Source organism: Nicotiana sylvestris, chromosome 7 (assembly GCF_000393655.2).
Source record: "Nicotiana sylvestris chromosome 7, ASM39365v2, whole genome shotgun sequence".
Lineage (NCBI taxonomy): Eukaryota > Viridiplantae > Streptophyta > Magnoliopsida > Solanales > Solanaceae > Nicotiana > Nicotiana sylvestris.
The window spans coordinates 127,717,014-127,738,677 of NC_091063.1; the positions used below are offsets into that span (position 1 = coordinate 127,717,014).

Genomic DNA, 21,664 nt, shown 5'->3' on the forward strand with positions numbered 1-21,664 from the left:
ATGCAGGAGGAATTAGATCAGTTCAGCAAGAATCAAGTGTGGAAACTAATACCCAAACCTGATAATGTGTCTGTGATCAGAACAAAATGGGTATTTAGAAACAAATTGAACGAGGATGGAAAGGTCATAAGAAATAAAGCGAGACTAGTTGCTCAGGGCTATTCACAGCAAGAAGGAGTCGACTATGATGAGACTTTCACCCCAGTAGCTCGTTTGGAGTCTATACGAATTCTTCTGGTATATGCATCCTTTAAAGGATTTAGGCTGTTTCAAATGGATGTTAAAAGCGCCTTTTTGAATGGATTTATTGAGGAAGAAGTTTTTGTAAAATAGCCTCCAGGCTTTGAGGATTCAAAATTTCCATACCATGTATACAAGCTTACCAAAGCACTGTATGGGTTGAAACAAGCTCCACGTGCCTAATATGATAGGCTGAGTACTTTTCTTATTGATCATGGCTTTACCAGAGGTAAAATAGACACTACTATGTTTATTAAACAATCATTAGAAGGTAATCTCATTATTCAAATTTATGTTGATGATATTATATGTGGTAGTGCTAACCCTCTTATGTGCAAGGAATCATTAAATCTTATGCAAAGCGAGTTTGAAATGAGCATGATGGGTGAACTCACGTTCTTCGTTGGGATACAAATCCAACAAACCGAAGAAGGAACTTTTATTTGTCAAACCAAATATACAAAAGAGTTAATTCAAAAATTTGGTATGAATAATGCAAAATCAACTGGCACTCTTATGAGCCCCGAGACAAATCTAGACAAAGATGAACAGGGTACACGCCAGTTGATGAAACCAAATACAGGGGAATGATTGGATCACTGCTATATCTGACAGCAAGTCGACCAGATATTATGTTCAGCGTATATAAATGTGCCAAGTTTCAGTCAGCTCCTAAGGAGTCACATTTGACTACTGTAAAGAGAATCATTCGATATCTCATTGGAACTGTATCTCATGGATTGTGGTATCCTCGCTCTAACTCTTTTAAATTAGAAGGTTTTTCAGATGCTGATCTTGCAGGTGATAAAGAAGATAGAAAGAGCACTAGCGGCACTTGTCAATTACTAGGGAAGACATTAAGAGCTGTCACACCTCCTTTTTCCGCACCCGCGAGGGTGCAAGGGAGTTTTTCCAATTAAAGGACAATCGAAACGGGATTGGTTTATTTATTTCAGAGTCGCCACTTGGGAGATTTAGGGTGTCCCAAGTCACCAATTTTAATCCCGAATCGAGGAAAAGAATGACTCCATATTACAGTCTGCGTACCAGAAATCCGGATAAGGAATTTTGTTAACCCGGGAGAAGGTGTTAGGCATTCCCGAGTTCCGTGGTTCTAGCACGGTCGCTCAACTGTTATATTCGGCTTGATTATCTGATTTTATACAAATATGAACTTATGTGCAAATTTTATCTTTTAACCGCTTTATTATTATTGTTTTTAAAAGAAATGTGAACATCGCTTAAAACACGTCTTTGGACTGCGTCACATGAAATGCACCCACAATCCGGAACACGTTTTATTTGATGTTTTGGGATTTGGATTCGGGTCGCATGAAATGCACACCCAGGCTTAAGAAAGTAAAATATTAAACACGCGCCTAAAGAGATTATCGCGTTATTATTTTGGGGAAGACCGTGAAATTCGCTAAACGGTCCTTCCGAATTCTAATTAAACCATACATTTTGTGAGGGCCCCGCAATCTATACGTTTTATTTGGCGAGGCTCGTCTCATTTTTATTTTTAAAGGATAAACCTACAATGACTATATTTTCTATTAAGTTCGTCTCTAAAATAAAAGAAAATCTCTTAATTATTTACATGCTGAAAAACGTAACTTATTAGTTATTAGTATGCTTTTATAGAATAAGAAAACGTGACTACGCATACGGACAGCTGATCGAACCTTATGGACCCAAGTCCAGCTCATGCGAGATGGGCCAGACCTGGGCCGCTGTTCATCTGATGCGGACCTGCTTGGTCCCTTTCTACCTGGGCTCAACCTCTGTGAGGTTGAGACCGTAAACTTGTGTTCTTTGTTCTAAAGGTGTGGCTGATCCATAATTATAACAAATCAATTCATCCAAAGGAGATGAACTTAGCTAGTAATGGATAATTTCATGCTTGGCATGTATTAAATGATATGTTACACAATTAAACCAAGTCTGGGATACAACCTATTGCATTGGGAATATTTTCCCCTAACAACATACATATATAAACTAACATTCAACTAATCTACATTGATATATACTAGGCATGCAGGCTACTTCCAGTATCCAAACAGGAATGAAAATTATTATACATTACATGATATTTAATGTAACAATCTATGTATAAAAGACATTCTTCAGGTCTTTTCTTTCGTATTCATGCTCAACTTTCCAATTACATTGACAGTGTATTAGTCGTGTACCTGGTATAGAGAACAAAAGAAGGAAAAGGATCAGTTGAGTGGTACACAGCAAGCACAGCAGCAGCAGGTAAACACAACACAGCAACAACCAACACAGCCACAATGATGAAGCTCAACAAGCGATCGAGCAATGAACAGACAATCCCAGAAAACAGAGCAGAGAGACAGCAGGAAACCCAGGATATCGAATGTAACAGCAACAGAAAATCCAATAACCACAAAGATCAGCAAATAAACAGTACAGTTCCGACAATCAGGGAGGCTAAAACTCAATCCACAACACACAGAAAGCTAAGTGCAGTAACAATCACAGCAGAAGACACACAGCCTTCTCTTAATGGAACAATAATAACCCCAGTTAGAATAACTGACTTGGCCAGAATAGCTTAAACAACTTAGTTCCTTGTGCAGTTTTGGACAATGTTTTGTAAAAATGCTCTGAAAAATTTCTTTTTGTTTTCTCTTTTCTGAAGACTAAAAGTCCAGCCCCCTTTAAGTTCTGAAAATAGCTTATTTATAAGCCAAACAAACCAGTGCAGTCAAGCTGCCTGGATTCTGCCAATTGCAGACTGCCCATACCTATTAAACCCCATGCCTAAGCATCTTCTTGATGCCAGCCATTTTGTTCCCCACGCCTGGCTTATTCCTTTTGTTCAAGAGTTATGGGTTCATTTAAGTATTCATTTTAATTCCCATGCTCTTATGTCTTGTTCCCCATTGACATTAATTTAATCCTAATTCAATACCCTACTTGTCAGCTCACTTAAACTAAGCTTTTTCTGTTCTTTTCGAACCCCAGACTACCCTTGTTAAACCTTGATTATTACTGCCCTAAACCCATTGCAGCATCAGGGCATTTTGAACTTCTGAAAGTTCAAATTCATAACTGCCCTGGACTGCATCTTTTTAGTCGTTTTGCAATGCAAACAAACCCATTTCAAACAATGTCGGGCATTAATCAGTGACATGGTTCAATTAGTCATGTGAAATTATTAGTTCATTTGAACATTTAGTCATAGAAAACTAATCGACGGCGTTTATCGAGTCGACTATACTAAATATAACAGGTAATAATCAGTCGTTCATATAAACAACACGTACAGGGTCCCGAATGACTTCAGACATCTTTTGTTCAATTACTGGGAACCTATATGAATTAACTTATTTGACGATAAATCTAATTGACGAGCATGTATATCACAGAATACATTCAGAACACACACAGAAAACCAACGGCCAAATAAAGGCCTTACAAAGGTGGAAGGAATTAAGAAAAATACCAGAAATAACAAACAAACACAACAAAACATGCTAACAACTTAATTAGCACTCGAATAAAACAGAAAGGCAAAGAAAAACTTACCGAAAAATGTCCAAACAAAGTCGACCCAAGTCTGACTCAACTTTGACCATTTGAGGCCGAACAAACTTTAATCAGGGTGTTCTCAAACAAGAACACCTTGACTAAGGTCTATTAGACCTCAAACCCCTGTTAAGACTGGCCGGATTCCCCAGGTTCTTGTGTTCTAAGGTTTGGATTCTCAGATTTGAGATTCTAGGAGTTGTGGGTAGATTCGGACCAAACCAAGCTTGGTTTGGTCACGAGAGAGGTCAGGGGAGTGTCTGGTACGGATATGGTGAGGTTTGGTATAGGTCAGAGTTCGACTCGAATCTTCAAATGAAGATTCGAGATGAAGGAAGGTGATTCGAGGCTAGGGGGTAACAGATTCGGGTTTGGTGTGGTGAGGTGGTCCTAGGGTGTTCAGGAGGTGGTCACCGGCGTCCATGCCGCCGGGTTCTGGTGAAAGGGAAATCAGGGCGGCTGCTAGGGTTTCAGGGGGTTCAGTGTTTGGTGAAGACGATGAGTGGAGGGGGTTCGAATAGGGGGCGTGGGGTACGATAGAAAGCTTATATACGATCTAGGGGTTTAGATCCTGGCCGTTGGATCAAATGAGATCTATGGCCAGGATCTATTCACTTAGGGAAGACGGTGTCGTTTGGGTGTGATAGTGGGTGAGACCGGGTAAGGCTGGATCGGGTCAAGACTTGACGGGTTTAGGGGGAAGGCCTGGGTCCGTTGGATCAAAAGAGTTAGACGGCTCAGATCAACTTGCCTGAAACGGCGTCGTTGAGATGAAGTGAGAAACCTGATCAGGATCGTTTGTTTGAGTCAGATCAACGGTTCTGATAAGGACGCTGATACGACGTTGTTTGAATCAGTGTTTGGGCAGGCCTGATTTGGACTGGGTCCTTGTGTGCCGGTTTTGGGCCTATTTTTGTTTCATTTCTTGGGCCCAAACCGATTTTCATCACTCTTTTCTTTGTTCTCTAATTTTAAAACAAAATGAAATAATAAATAAATAAAAAAAAATGAAATTAAAACAAACAACAATGTAACACTTCAACACAATTATCACACTATATTAAAATGTTTAAGTAAGTTAAATCACAACCTAGAACGAACGATGCATATATATATATATATATATTTTTGAATTTTCTTTCAACGACCGAATTACGGTTTGATTACCATGACAGACATACTTTGTATTTTGATTGATAAGATCAAATGCAAAATAGGCCGAACCACAAATGACTAGCAACACATGTCATGAAAAATTGAAAATTTGTACAGCGAGGTCACTGGTCACTATTTTTGTTTTCTTTTGGAGCGATTGTCCGTGAAGCAAAAATCACGTGCTTACATCTTGGAACGGTAAAAAGCAAGCATCAGTCGCTTTGTCCACTTCTGAAGCTGAATACATTGCTATTGGACAGTATTGTGCACAACTACTGTGGATGTCTCATCAATTGGGTGACTATGAGCTTTCGTTTAAACCTATACAAATTTTTTGTGATAATTCTAGTGCTATTTGTCTTTCAAAAAATCCTGAGCATCATTCTAGAGCAAAGCATATAGATATTAAGCATCATTTTATTAGAGATCATGTTTTTAAGGGAGATATAGAAATAGCCTTTGTTGGCACCTCTGCTCAATTAGCCGATATTTTTACTAAGCCTTTGTTAGAAGAAAGATTTTGTACTTTGAGAAAATTACTTCGCATTATTTGCTTTTCTAATAACTCTTAGGACCTAAGTGCTCAATCACTTTTAAAGTGCTATAATTGTCCTTTTCCCACGCATTTATTACGCCTCTGATTTTTTCCCCTCTCTTTTCACTTCGTTCACATCAGTTCGCAGTTCAAAGATGGAAAGTCAATCATCACGTCTTCTAAACTGACAACTTTTCCTTTTCTGTACTCAACCGTCAAAACCCTCTTCTTAAGTTAGAAAACCCTTTCAGTCACTCTCATCTCCATCTTCTCTCTAAAACCTCGAGCAAATCCCCTCTTCTACAATGGCGAAACACTCCAAGAATCCCTCTGCCTCCACCAGAAAAAGTACCCGCTCTAAGGCGAAACCCTCTTCTGCGCCTCCTGAGCAAGTAGACCTAGGGTCTGATCACTCTGAAGGCTTCGCCTCATCTCAGGGTGATTTCTCTGAAAACTCCCAACTTCTAGGAGAAAAAGCCTTAGGCAAACGACCCATGGAAGATCCTCCCATTTCATCCACCCCAAAGAAATCAAAGGTTGATTTCTCTGCCTCACTCGATTCGGACCTAAATTTCTAGGATACCCCAAATAGGGATCTTTTCATTACTCTTAAGGACAAGCCCATCACCCATGGAAGGGTCGTGGATCTTGATGATATGGAAGCCCTCAATTGTAAGGTTAAAGAACTCTTTGTTTATCAAGGGTGGGAAAAATTCCTCGCTATTCCTCCGCCTAAGGTATATGAACCCCTGGTCAAAATGTTTTATGCAAATCTTCGCTCTAGTAAACCAGATAGGCTAGAATCTCTAGTGCTAGGTAAGCGCATTGTTCTTGATTTTGCCTTGTTTGATTCTCTTTTCCAATGTCGTTGCTCGGGTTTCCCTACTCTTTTTAAATTTGTGTGGCCTGAGGATTTGGAAATTTCTTTTGACCATGCCAAACAGTTCATTGTTGAGTGTCCCTCTGAAATTCTTCCAAACCAATTGGGCCCCAGTGATGTAACTTTTGAAACTCGGGTTCTGGCCCATATTGTGGAAACCACACTGCTTCCTCGTACTGGTTCCTTTTCAACTTTCTCTCAAAGGGATACATTCTTTGTCTACTGCCTCATCACCAAACTCAAACTCAAGCTTTCCTCCTGGGTCATCAATTTCATGATAGAAAGTGCTGAAGATCCTACTAGTTTACCCCATGGCATGACAATCACTCATATTCTGGAAGCCCATCAAATTTCTCTATCTAACTATCCATTCATTACTGTCTCCAAGTTCTATAATTCTAGAGCTTTTGCTAGTATGGGCTATGTGAGTATCAATGGCTCATGGGTTAAGAAAAGTGAGAGTGAAGCAAAGCAGGCCCCTCTTTGCTGATGACAAAAAGGGGGAGAAAAAGCCTATGTTATTTTGCCTATGTTATGTGTATGTGTATAGGTACAAGTCGACTATGCGTCTATTTGTGTATGTGTACAGGTCGACTGCACACATTTTATATGTGTATAGGTAGCATATACTGTATACTGTACAGGTACAAGTCGGTACAAGTCGACTGCACACATTGAGGGGAGAGTCATGGACAAGTCAAGTCGATTGCATACATTGAGTGGGAGTCAATCGTACATACATTGAGGGGGAGTCAAGTCGTCTAGTAAAACACAGGGAAGTCGACTGGTGTTTACTTCTTTACCTTATTATATTATTTTGTCATCATCAAAAAAGGGAGATTATTAGATCATGTTTTAATGATGCAAATAATATACATGTGCAGGAAATCAAGTTCAAGAAGTAAAGAAGACTGCTGGAATGGTTCATGATGTACAAGGAAAGAAATCAATCATCATATGATCAGCAAATCTGGGTTGGTCTCGTAAATCTGGGCGCAATCTAATCAACAAATCAATCAGCGATAACAATGATTAACTGAGCTGGAAAAAATCAAATAAGCCTTGGACAAAGGCATGAATCATGGGCAGAATCACGGAACACTAAAGGATACGAGGAGATCTAGGAAGCGACCACATTTGGAAGATCCAACAATCAAGGAGAAATCAAGTGAAGCAATCCTCTGCTGAAGGATAGCAATCAAGAGAAGCAACAGATCATTCCTTATTCTTGGAAAGAATCAATTCTTTCCAAGGATCAAATCTCTTGGGTTGTCAAGCCTCTACCATCCATCAAAGTATTTATACACTCTTGTAAACCCTAGCTTAGTCATACTTTGATCAAACCAAATCACTCTCTTCATTTTACTGCAAACAAGCATTGTAGTTCACTAAGATCTGTTGTGTAACAAGTCAGGGATAGAAAGTGAGCACACAACTGGTGAGGCATTGTATCAAAAACGAGTACTAGAGAAACTAAGCGATATACACCACATCTATACTCAGAGGAAACTCATTTACTAAAGAGAACTCTCTTGCAACCCATGGGGACTAGATTAGGATTCACATTGAATCCGAACCAGTATAAAAATCCCGGTGTTTTTAATTCCTGCAATTATTTTATGCATTTTACCTTCTGTTACCATATCTGCTAAATTATCATATTCAGTTGATTATTAAAGTTATAAGTCAACTTATAAGCAATTAATTTTAAGTATTCACAATTCACCCCCCCTCTTGTACTTTCTGAATCAAGTTCATCATCAATAGAGGAATCAAAACCTGTTATATCATCCATATCTTCCAATAGAACTTCTACTCTAGAATTAAAAGTAGAAGGAGAAGTTTCACCACCTTTTGTTTCCATAGATTTATATTTATCAAACATTGATCTAGATTCTAGCATAAGAATATGTGTTAGCTTGGAAGTCTTCGAGAGATGGTTGTTCATTTTCTTGAATTGCTAAATTTTGATAAATTTTACGAACAAATCCCTTTGCACCTCTTAATTTTAAATATGGGTTAAGTATAGGAGAAATTAAATAAACTTGGGGAATAGAGAAAAAATACTTTTTAAATTTTGCAATCATTTTATTAATGGCTGGTGCATAAGTTGAATTTGTTTTATACTTACCAAATACAACAAAAATTTCACAAATATACCATAAAAACTCGCGGGATATACGGGGACAGGCGGGACGGTACGGGACAAGACGGCACAAAACGGGACCAGGGGCGTACGCAGGATTTTTCGTAAGCGGTGTCGACATTTAAAGAAATGAACAAATAAAACATATATCAGTGTAACAATACACATTAAAATAATAAATTCGAATCTTATTAAAAAAATTAATCAACTATGTTACTACAACCCCCCTCGACAGGTTTTATTTTTTTGAAATATATTTAGAATATACTCACTAGAAATAATACTAATATTACCTTTTCTATATATAACACTAAATAATCACTTAAAAACTCTTTCATTATTTGACTTGAAAATTGGTTTGAACCAATTTCATCGCCGCCCAATATAAAGATAGAAAGAAAAAGAAAGGCCAAATGGCCTCGTGACCACTTAAACTTGTATCAGTTTGTAAAGCTGATACATAAACTTATATTTTTCCCATTGGAACACTCCAACTTGACAAAGTGGGTAGTAATAAACACTTTTGACCATTGATCATGCCTATGTGGAAGAAGTGCAGCTGGCATAGCTAAACTGTGTGCAAATCGCGCTGCCAAGGCGCATGAATAATATTGTTTTTACTAAAAAAAATAGAATTAGAATAAAATATAAATAAAAATAAAAAATGAAAAAGAAAAAAAAGACTTTCCCCTTTCCCATTCTCTTTGCCATCCCCTTCCAACTCTCTCGTCTTCCCAGCAAAACTCCCACCCAATTTTTTTCATTTCTCATCCTAATTTCTCTTCCTCCCTCCCCTTTCTCTGTTTCTTTTTCCCTTCATCTTCCCTTTCAATAATCTTTTTTTTTCATTTGCTTGTCTTCACCCACTATTTCCGTCCCAACATCCCTCAACCACCGGTGGTCGGAAGAAAGCTTGAGCTTTGTCGTTGTTCTATCATCGAATTCATCTTTGTCAAAATAGCAGCAAAAAAAGAGAGGCAAATTTGCAATGATATTGGGCGACCTCCATTTTTCAAATCATGGATTTCTGTTTTTTTTTCTTCTGAAATTCCAATTTTTTTTTTGGTTAAGGTCTAATCATGACCATAGTGATGTTGTGAATTTGATTTAGAAATAAGAGAGAGAGAATAATGAAGAAAAAGAGAAATGAAAAAAAGAAGAGTAAAGAAAGGAAGGGACGAGGGTGAACGAAGAAGAAAGGGGCCAGTTAGGTACAGATTAATACTGGGTATGTTTCAGGTGTTTTTTCTTTGTATTTGTAACTTTTTTGTTGATTTTGTATTTAAAAATGAGACCCACAAATAACACATGACAAGTAATAAATAGCTTCGCACGACGTGTTGTACATGTCAGTGCAATTGATGTACACGCTCTGGTGGATGTATTTATTAGTACCCATTTTGTCAAGTTGGAGTGTTCAAATGGAAAAAATATAAGTTCATGTATCGGCTTTGCAAAATGATGCAAGTTTAAGTGGCTACAAAGTTATTTGGCCAAAAAGAAATAGTGAGACAACTTAGCATAGAACCTACGAAAAATTATTGTTAATGCGGCCCAAGCTCTAGTGTGGTCCACTAGTTTAGTTTGTCCTTACCAGCTAAGGGTCAAGGGTTGCACCTTCGATGCCACATTCTTAAGCAGAAAAGGCATAAAAAAGTTACTCAGTTTTAAGCACGGCATAAGAAGCTGTCGAGTTTCGAACCCAAGACTTCACCAAGGAACGTGAAACACATGACCAGGAGAGCTAGAGAGATAGATGCGTAAAACAGTGTCCGTTTTTTTATCAAAACATTTATTTGTACATATTAATAGTTTACACATATTCAGTAAACTTTTCCGGCGAAGCGGTGTCGGATGGCACCGCTTACACCAAGGTAAATCCGCCCCTGAATGGGACAAAATGGGACGGGACAAAATGTTCGTCCCGTCCCATCCTGTGTCCCGTTTAACATTGGCCCATCCCGTTTAAAATGAAGTGAGACGGAACGGGAAGGTACGAGACGGGACGACCCGTCCCATTGGACAGCCATAGTCTCATCCCATAGGTTAGGTGCATAGCTAAAGCCTAAAGGCGTAAGTCCAAAGCTTAATAAGGTAAAACAAGTTTAAAAATCTAGATCTAAGTATACTTGTTCCCAACTCACTCTTAGTCGTAAACTTATTGCATACTGATTCTGGTAAACAGGATCATACAGAGATTGGATAAAATCAATTGAACCATATATTGTTCAGCAAACAATACACAGTTGACGAGGCCAATGTGTATAGGATTTTTCTGGTCGTGCTTTATCAAATTTTAGTATAGTTTATGATATCGTCTCACAGAGATTGGAACATCTATGCTACAAACTTTTAATATTTCAACTACTATTTTAGAGAATCAAATTGATGAAAAGTTTGTGGAATTAAAACTTGTTAAATACTTAACAAAATTAAACAACTTTCGAAAGATTTGTAATTTAAAAGAGTTGGGAATCGTTAAATTCACTTGATAATATATTATAATAAAATCTCACTTTCTACATGTATTTCTCTAAAGGATAATTGCTTATTGCTAATACAATTAAATCTTATCTCACCCAGAATTAATCAACTAATAACACTCCGTGAGGTTATGTAATTAATTGAGTTAAAACTGGTGACAGTTAAATCGAATATCTTTTGGTCTGAATTGTGCTAAAGATAGTAAAAATTTCGTGAGAATATTTTTACTAAATCAATACTCCTGCGACTACAATTCCTCCGTGAGAGTTAAAATTGAGGTAAGCAAGATTACAGACTTTTAATAATAGCTTACTAATAATTACTCTCACTTCACTATTTTATTCAATAGTTACTAATATTAATTTTGCTCCGTGAGAATTACAAAATTAATATAAGAGTAACTTAAAGATAAAATATATAGAAGTGATAACAATGATTGGTTAAAAACTATTATTATAGCACAGTATAAAATATAAATAGAAAGTTCCAAACCAAGAATGTATTAAAACTGAGATAGTATTATAATATATATATCAAGCTTCATCAACTATCCCAGCAAAAAAAGATTACTCCATTATGAAGTAAGAAAAAACTAATTTAGGAATAAAGAACTTATGAAGAAATATTATTATTCTAAAAGAAAGACAACGAGTAGAAAATATTAAAGAAAAGAGAGACCAAAGAATAGTTCTCTCCCGTAAGACTCTATGTCTTCTCTTCAAAATTCACATTCTATTTATAGAGTTTTTTTGCCTAAGGTTCTCCATAGTTGCAACTATGGAAATTGTAATTGCAACTATGAAAATTGTAGGTGCAACTATAACTTTGCCAAATGAGTTTCATTATGGAGAGGAAGAACCATAGTTTCAACTATACTTTGCTAGTTGCAACTATGTAATTTGGTTCATGAATTCCAATTGCCATTGTCGCAACTATGGTGCTATTTTTGCTTCTTCATTCCCGGTTGACTACTTAATTCTCACTCTTTTTTGCTTCTTTTCTTTAATTTTCATACACTCTTTCTCCTGCGAAGTATGTTAGAAAATATGGGAGAACATGGTATATTTATTCATATTTTATTTAAAATCTTTAATATTTAACATATAAAAATATATGAATAAATTATAACCCATCAAATTTCTCCACATTTGAATCTTTGCTCGTCCTCGAGGAAAAACATTTCTACTAATAATTTTTTTTTGGTAACATTTTCTTCAAAACGTTGGTCTTTGTAAGTTAGAAAATTTATTCAAAATAACTTCATTCATCATGCCAAATGATTAATCTTTTAAGTTTCACCAAATCTTTTACCTTGCTTCTGATTTTACTTTTGAAAAAGCAAAATTTGCAATCTTTTCCTCTTGAATCTTTCGGAATTGATAACTTTATGATCACAAGTCTTGAATATCACAATTGTTCGTCCATAGGCTTGCTCTTCATGTTAATCTCCACTAATGTAGATTCAACACTGATTTTGAAATCTATTTAGGACTTTTTCTTGGCTTATAATGTCAGGCTTCAGGCTTGTAGGATAAAGATATTTTTATAGTGACTTTTCTTCTTCCAGCTTGGAGCAAATGTTCCTTGATACTAATTATTCTATCTTTTTTTTTCCCTAGTATTTTTGCATTTCCTTTTTTTCTTTTTTTCTTTATTTTTATAAAGAGATATATGAATATACACACACTTATATATTATATCTCTCTCTTTTTCCTTTTCTTTTTCTTTTTCTTTTTTCTTTTCTGTTTCATGCCTTGCACAGTCTTTCTTCTCTTTTTCTAACAAACATTACTTATCATGGCCGGAAGAAGTAATAACTGTAGTAGTAATATACATCTCTCTTTTTTCCTTTCTTTTGGAGGTTATAGACCATGGTGTTTTTAAAAAAAAAGGATAATGGCTCAAAGATAGGTTCTAAGAGGTAAAAGCTTCATTTTTTTTCTTGGAGAGAATAAACTAAAAGAGGCTAAAAGGTGTATCAAAGGATGCCTAATTTCATCTTTCAAGAATCAGTGTCATCCATTATTTTGCCTCGAAGAACATTTAGAGCAAGTTCTAGAAAAATTATTGAGTATGTCTTCTTGTGATAATAACTTTTCTCAATTCCTTTGATCTCGCGAGTTGGAGACGCTAGTTTTTGCCTTCACAAAATTAAAGTCATGGGCATGGAATTAATATGATGATGAAAAAAAGACTTAATATTTGAGCACAATAGAAAGAATTTATTTTACTAATTAAAAACCTACATCAACACAATCATTTAAGAAGAAAAAATTTATTATAACATTATACAATATATATATATATATATATATATATATATATATATATATATATATATATATATATATATATATATATAAATACATAAAGTACTAAAGAAATTTTGAAAAAATAAATTAAAAATCTTTTTTACTTTCAAATTTACAGTCACAGAAGAAAGCTTAAAAGAAACTGTGACACACATATTCTATGTGTAATAGACTGGATTAATTTAACACCTTAACAGTCATAGGGTCAGGGTTTAAATATAAACCAAAATTTACCCGTGCCATCATTTCAATTGCATCATTAAATAGTTAACTAATCGGTCACTTAGGCATACCGGTTACCATGAAGTTGCTCCTGTATAGGTGGATCTGTTTTTGTAGAGACCTTTATGAGATGTTCCGATTATACAATAATCTGGATATTAACCAGATCAATTAGTTAAGCATTTAATTATTCAAATCTATGTTGGACTTATGAGGCTCCATTGCTTCACCCTCAATGGCTACGGGTAAGGAAATTGTAGTTCTGAATTTAATGTCGTCAGCTCGACTTATTAACAGCGGAATGTATTAGGCTATCAAAGTTACCGATGGTTGTTGCTCAAAATGGCCTCCAAAATACAACATTAACTTGTGACCATTTACCTTAAATTTGTCTCCTCCATTGATCTGTTGAATTTTAATTTCCCCATATGGAGTAACATCTGTAACATTATAAGGACCTGTCCACCTGGATTTTAATTTCCCTGGAAATAGCCTCAGCCCCGGCTCCTCTGCTTACAGTCAAGTGGCTTTCAGCTCCTCTCCCAGACCTATTGATCGAGGAGCTCGGGAATGGAGAAAAAGAAAGACGTGCTATTATAAAGAAGTACTTGATCTCCAATTTTGAAACTTTTTTGTCGGATAAAATTGTCATGCCATATTTTTGTTTTTTCTTTGAATATTCTGGCATTTTTATAAGCTTCCAACCTCAGTTCTTCTAATTCATTAACCAAAAAAAATCTCTTTTTACCAACACAGGTTAATTCAAAATTTAATGCTTTCAGTGCCCAAAAAGCTTTGTGTTCTAATTCAGCTGGCAAATGGCAAGCCTTTCCAAAGACTAATTTATATGGGGATGTTCCAATTGGAGTTTTGAACGCCGTTCGATATGCCCATAATGCCTCATCTAATTTTAAAGACCAGTCTTTTCTTGAAATTCTAACCGTCTTTTCAAGAATTCTTTTTAACTCACGGTTGGAAACTTCAACTTGTCCCTGTGTTTGAGCATGATATGATGTTCCAGTTTTATGAGTAACACCATATTTTGATAGCAAAGCAAAAAATTGTCTATTCATGAAATGAGTTCCTTGATCACTAATGATGACTCGAGGTGTGCCAAATCTAGTAAAAATATTTTTCTAAGAAAATCATACACTGTATGAGCATCATTCTTCCTTGTGGGGATGACTTCAACCTATCTTGATACATAATCCACAGCCACAAGGATATATTCAAATGAATGAGAAGAAGGAAAAGGACCCATGAAATCTATTCCCCAAACATCAAATATTTCACATACCTGTATTGATTGTAATGACATCTCATCTCTCTTAGTGATATTACCTTTTTTCTGACACATGTCACATTGTGCAACATATGCTCGGGCATCTTTGAAGAGTGTTGGCCAGAAAAATCCGGCCTCCAATACTTTAAATGTCGTACGGTTTGCAGCATATGACCTCCAATTGCTCCATCATGGCAGTGATACAAAATTTTGGCCATCTCTTCTTCAGGTACATACCTCCTGATGATATTATCTGCACAAATTTTGAATAAGTAAGGTTCATTCCACAAATAATACTTAGCATCAGAAATAAGCTTTTTTCTCTGCTGATAAGAGATATCTTGGGGTGTCCATATTCCAACCAAGCAGTTAGCAATATCTGCGTACCAGGGTGGTTGAGTCACAACAGAGTCAACTGAAAAAATGTGTTCATTAGGAAATTCTTCTTTCATCTCGCTGAACTCAAGGGGAGGGTCTTCTAGTCTAGACAAATGGTCAGCTACCTGATTCTCTGTTCCTTTTTTGTCTTTTATCTCAAGGTCAAATTCTTACAGAAGTAAAATCCATCTTAACAATCTAGTTAGAGCATTTTTTGGCTAAGAGGTATTTTATAGCTGCATGGTCAGTAAAAACAGTCACCTTTATTCCTATCAAATAAGAACGAAATTTATCAAATGCAAATACTACTGCCAGTAACTCTTTTTCTGTTGTGGCATAATTCAGATGAGCTTCATTTAGTGTTCTACTAGCATAGTAAATGAGACGAAAAATCTTATCCTTTCTTTGGCCTAAAACAGCTCCAACTGCCGTATCACTAGCATCACACATAATCTCAAAAGGTTGACTCCAATCAGGGAACACAACTACAGGGGCATTTGATAATTTCTCCTTAAGGGTGTCAAAAGCTATCATATAATCACTTGAAAAATCGAACTTAACATCTTTCATCAAGAGGTTAGTCAGAGGTTTTGAAATCTTTGAAAATTCCTTTATGAACCGTCTGTAAAAACCTGCATGACCTAGAAAGTTTCTAATGCCTTTAACAGTTGTGGGAGGGGGTAATCCTGCTATAAGATTAATTTTAGCCTTATCAACTTCTATCCCATTAGCAGTGATTTTATGTCCTAAAACAATTCTCTCTGTAACCATAAAATGATATTTTTTCCAATTCAGAATCAAGTTTGTCTCTCACATCTCTTAAGAACTAAAGTTAAGTGGTAAAGACAATCTTCAAATGTTTTGCCAAAGAGTGTAAAATCATCCATAAAAATTTCAAGAAATTTTTCAGTCATGTCAGAAAAAATTGCTGACATGCAACGCTGAAATGTAGCAGGGGCATTGCACAGACCAAATGGCATTCTCCTATAAGCATATGTTCCATGAAAACATGTGAAAGTTGTCTTATCCTGATCTTCAGGTGCAATTGGTATTTGGTTATACCCTAAATAGCCATCAAGAAACAGTAAAAGCCATATTCTGCAATTCTTCTAACATTTGATCAATAAATGGTAAAGAAAAATGATCTTTTATGGTAGCATCATTGAGACGTCTATAATCAATACAGACTCTCCATCCTGTAATAGTCCTCGTAGGTATGAGTTCATTATTTTCATTCTTTATAACTGTCATACCTTCTTTCTTTGGTACTACCTGAACTGGGCTTACCCAAGAGCTATCTGAAATTGGGTAAATAATACCTGCCGCTAGAAGCTTGACAAGCTCCTTTTTCACTACTTCCTGCATTGCATGATTCAGTCTCCTTTGGGGTTGAATTATTGGCTTGTATCTATCTTCCATGAGGTTTCTATGCGTACAAATTACTGGACTAATCCCTTTGATATCCTCTACAGTCCATTCTAAGGCTCCTTTGTGTGCTTTTAAAACTTGAATTAGTCTTTCTTCTTGTTCTGCAGTCAAAGAAGATGAAATAATTACTGGAAATAATTCTTGCTCAAGATAAACATATTTTAAATGAGAAGGAAGATCTTTGAGTTTAATTTTTGGTTGAACTTCTTCTGATTGCATCTCCTTATCCTCAGAATCTTTTTTCAGTATTTCAGCTTCTCTCCTAATTGCGGGATCATCATCTTGTGCGGTGCCTGATTTGGTCAAACATCTTTCCATTGAGTCTGAAATTAATTGATCATCTTTGAATTCATCTGCAAGATCACTAATCATGTCAATAGAAAAGCATGAAGATGATGCCTCATCTCCTGAAAATCTTAGTATCTTTTGCATATAAAAAATGACTCTTTCTTCATCAACTCTCAAGATTAGTTGCCCTTGATGAACATCTATGATTTCTCTTCCTGTAGCAAGAAATGGTCTACCCAAAATTATTGGTTCATCAGGACATTCTTTCATTTCAAGTACTATAAAATCTACAGGAAAAACAAACTTATCTACTCTTACAAGCACATTTTCAATTATTCCCTTAGGTCTCTTAGTACTTTGATCTGCAAACTGAAGAGAAACACCTATGTCCTTCATTTCACCAAGATCCAATTTTCTAAAGATAGAAAATGACATCAAATTTATTGAAGCTCCAGCGCAAAGTGCTTTTTCAAAATATACACCTCCCAAAGTGCATGGAATGGTAAAACTGCCAGGATCACCAAGTTTTTGTGGTAGCTTATTTTGAAGTATAGTACTGCATTTTTTAGTAAGCATTACCATATAAACTTCTTCTAATTTCCTTTTACTTGACAAAATTTCTTTTAAAAATTTAGCATATGAAGGCATTTGCAACAAAGCATCAGTAAAAGGAATATTAATATGAATCTGTTTTAAGATTTCCAAAAACTTTGCAAATTGACCATCAAGCTTTTCTCGTTTCATTTTTGTGGAAAAGGAATTGTCACAGGTGGGGCAACCATTTTTTCAGAAATTTTTTATTCCTTATTCTTTATTTCTTTTTCCTTTGATGGTTCAGATGGTTTTTCAAAATTCTTACTCTTGTCTACCTGTTGTTCTGTCTGGTTCTTTTTTTGTCAGTCTGCATAAGGTTCATCAAGTTCCTTACCTGACCGTAAAGTGATGGCCTTAAGGTACTCTTTTGGATTTTTCTCTGTATTGCTTGGTAAGGGACCCTGAATCTTTTCTGACACAAGAGCTGCCAATTGGCCTAAATGAATTTCCAGATTTTTGAGGGATGAATTTTGGGTTTCCATCTTTTCATTAGTGACCTTAATATACTTGTACAAAAGGTCATCAAGACTTGGATGAGCTTGTTGGGGCCTCTGCTGGTATGACCCTGCTTGTTGATATGGTCCTGCTTGCTGATAAGGTCTGTAACTTGGTTGCCCACGATTTTGATTCTGGTATCCCGGCGGACCTTGTACATGTTGTTTCTGGAAGCTTTGAGAGTTTTCTGCACCATTTGGGTTATTCCACTGAAATCCTGGATGCTTCTGTGCCATTGGACTCCCAAAAGGATATGGCTTGTAACCGATGACATTAATATATTCACCCGTTTGATTGGTTGCTTGACATTCATGGTTTTGGTGGTTTCCTTCGCACATGTCACAAGCCTCAGATTAGTTTGATTGTTGTGTATTCACCTGAAAAGATTCAAACTTTTGTGCCAAAGAAATAATTTGTTGCGTTAGTATATTTAAAGCATTAACTTGATTTACCGTAGCAAACTTTTTAATGATTACACGCTCAGATGGCCATTGGATAACATTCTCTGAAATTTTATTCAACAGTTGCAATAATTCCTCTGTGGTTTTTCCTATTACAGAACCTCCTGCAGCTGCATCTATCACATTTTTAGCAGAAGGTTTTAACCCGTGATAGAGAATGTACAATTGCATATGTTCAGGAATATCATGGAGTGAGTATTTTCTTAACATTGCTTTTAATCTTTCCCAAGCTTGATAAACTGATCCAGTGTCAGTCTGCAAGAAATTAGATATGTCTTGTCTTAACTTTGTTGTTTTAGCAGGGGAAAAATATTTGTTTAAAAACTTTTGAGTCATCTGGTCCCATGTCATAATGGACCCTTGAGGCATACTTCGCAACCAAGTCTTGACATCTCCTTTTAAAGAAAAAGGAAATAGCCATAACTTGATGGCTTCACGAGGTACTCCATTGTACTTAGCAGTTTCTACAAGTTCTAGAAAATCAATTAAATGACTATGTGGGTCTTCACTTGTATTACCAGTGAAGATACAAGATTGTTGAATTGTCTGAATCAGGCCGGTCCTGATTTCAAAGAAGTTGGCTGCCACGGGGGGCTTCCTGACACTAGATTCACAGTTGAAGCGATCGAGTCTAGCATAATCCCTAAGGATTCTGTTTGCTGGCCTTGGCGCCACTTCATCAAATTGCTCCTCTACATGGACTGGTGGTGAGATCCCAAGTGGATTAATATCCTCTACTTCCTGATTTTCCATTTCTTCACAAGTTGCTCCTTGAGAAAACGATGTTTGTCCTTTCCTGCACAATCGAAGGTATCTTTCAATTTCAGGATCGTAATTAGCCAATTCTTTTAAGAGCGGGTCATAAACTACTTAAAATTTTGAAAGTAAAAAAAAATTAACATTAATTTCTAGTATAGTACTAGTAATTAATAACTAAACTAAAGTAAATTTCAAATATAAATAGTTAGTGAAGAAAAACAAATACCTCAATATTATAGATAATAATACTAGTAATTAATCTAGTAAAATAAAATAAAAATATAAAACAATGAAACTAACCAGTAAGCATCAGTAGTAATACTAACAATGAATTGAAAAAGTATAGTATTATTAATTATAAACAAAAGTTGTACTAGTGAATAATAATGATCAGTAAGAATAACATTGTAGAAGTACTAATACTAACAATAATAATATAATATTACAGAAAAATAATTATAAATAAACAATAATAAGAAAATAATAATATGTAACAACAAACTATATTGAAAAATAAAAATAAAAGTACGTCGAAGTACTCGCAATGAGAAAAAAATGATACAAGAGGTGATAATACTAATAATAATTACACTAAATATAATGAAGGAAAGCTAATGATAGAAATAATAGGAAGAAGTACTAATATATTTTTTTTCTTTTTTAAAGTGCTGTTACAAAAAGAAAATAATAATATTAATATTACAACAGTAGTTATAGTATTACTTAGTAATTAGTGATAATACTAACAGATAAATAACAATAATAAGGTCTCAAATTAGTAATAAAATATTTAATCTGAAGTAGATATATGCCGATCTCCGGCAACGACGCCAAAAATTTGACGAGGCCAATGTGTATATATAGGATTTTCTTGCTCGTGCTTTGTCAAATTCTAGTATAGTTTATGATATCGTCTCACAGAGATTGGAACATCTATGCTACAGACTTTTAATATTTCAACTACTATTTGAGAGAATCAGATTGATGAAAAGTTTGTGGAATTAAAACTTGTTAAATACTTAACAAAATTAAACAACTTTCGAAAGATTTGTAATTTAAAAGAATTGGGTATTGTTAAATTCACTTGATAATATATTATAATAAAATCTCACTTTCTACATGTATTTCTCTAAAGGATAATTGCTTATTGCTAACACAATTATATCTTATCTCACCAAGAATTAATCAACTAATAACACTCCGTGAGGTTATGTAATTAATTGAGTTAAAACTGGTGACAGTTAAATCGAAATATCCTCTGGTCTGAATTGTGCTAAAGATAGTAAAAACTTCGTGAGAATATTTTTACTAAATCAATATTCTTACGACTACAATACCTCCGTGAGAATTAAAATTGAGGTAAGCAAGATAGCTTACTAATAATTACTCTCACTTCACTATTTTATTCAATAGTTACTATATATTAATTTTGCTCCGTGAGAATTACAAAATTAATATAAGAGTAACTTAAAGATAAAATATATAGAAGTGATAACAATGATTAGTTAAAAACTATTATTATAGCACAATATAAAATATCAATAGAAAGTTCCAAACCAAGAATGTATTAAAACTGAGATAGTATTATAATATATATATATATATATATCAATATATATATATATATATATATATATCAAGCTTCATCAACTATCCCAACAAAAAAAGATTACTCCATTATGAAGTAAGAAAAAACTAATTTAGGAATAAAGAACTTATGAAGAAATATTATTATTCTAAAAGAAAGACAACGAGTAGAAAATACTAAAGAAAAGAGAGACCAAAGAATAGTTCTCTCCCGTAAGACTGTATATCTTCTCTTCAAAATTTACACTCCATTTATAGAGTTTTCTTGCCCAAGGTTCTCCATAGTTGCAACTATGGAAATTGTAATTGCAACTATGAAAATTGTAGGCGCAACTATAACTTTGCCAAATGAGTTTCATTCTGCAGAGGAAGAACCATAGTTTCAACTATACTTTGCTAGTTGCAACTATGTAATTTGGTTCATGAATTCCAATTGCCATTGTCGCAACTATTGTGCTATTTTTGCTTCTTCATTCCCGGTTGACTACTCAATTCTCACTCTTTTTTGCTTCTTTTCTTTAATTTTCATATGCTCTTCCTCCTGCGAAGTATGTTAGAAAATATGGGAGAACATGATATATTTATTTATGTTTTATTTAAAATCTTTAATATTTAACATATAAAAATATATGAATAAATTATACCCATCAACAATCTCGCTTTCTGTTGGTAGTAGATTTTTATGACTAACCGTTGTTTTCTTTCATTGTTAATCACCTTACTGTCCTGTTGTTTTTATTCTGCTTTTATATGGCTTTTTGGTACTGTCCCTTCTTGTCTATACTTTCATTAATATGGTGCTTATGCTTTCCTGAACCGAGGGTCTATTGGAAACAACCTCTCTATCCTTATAAGGCAGG

The 21,664-nt window shown here is 35.1% G+C and overlaps 2 protein-coding genes across 2 annotated transcripts; one reads left to right on the forward strand and one right to left on the reverse strand.

Moving 5' to 3' along the window:
* On the forward strand, window positions 1-333 carry LOC138873752 (uncharacterized mitochondrial protein AtMg00820-like). The gene has a single exon (XM_070152230.1). It carries the CDS (start codon window positions 1-3, stop codon window positions 331-333), a length of 333 nt encoding a protein of 110 aa, XP_070008331.1.
* Window positions 334-7,459: 7,126 nt separating this feature from the next.
* LOC138873754 (uncharacterized) lies at window positions 7,460-15,963 on the reverse strand. Its single transcript, XM_070152231.1, has 5 exons — window positions 15,477-15,963; window positions 14,874-15,361; window positions 14,238-14,524; window positions 8,095-8,257; window positions 7,460-7,552 (listed from the first exon to the last, which is right to left on the reverse strand). The coding sequence occupies exons 1-5, from the start codon at window positions 15,961-15,963 to the stop codon at window positions 7,460-7,462; spliced, it is 1,518 nt and encodes a 505-aa protein (XP_070008332.1).
* Window positions 15,964-21,664: the final 5,701 nt, after the last annotated feature.

Coding starts and splice junctions, on each gene's coding strand:
- LOC138873752 (XM_070152230.1), top strand. CDS start 1: ATGCAGGAGGAATTAGATCAGTTCAGCAAGAATCAAGTGTGGAAACTA.
- LOC138873754 (XM_070152231.1), bottom strand. CDS start 15,963: ATGGTTACAGAGAGAATTGTTTTAGGACATAAAATCACTGCTAATGGG. Junction 15,362..15,476: donor ATTTGCATTTGATAAATTTC/GTTCTTATTTGA, acceptor TACTTCTGTAAG/AATTTGACCTTGAGATAAAA. Junction 7,553..8,094: donor CAGAAAGTACAAGAGGGGGG/GTGAATTGTGAA, acceptor GCTATCCTTCAG/CAGAGGATTGCTTCACTTGA.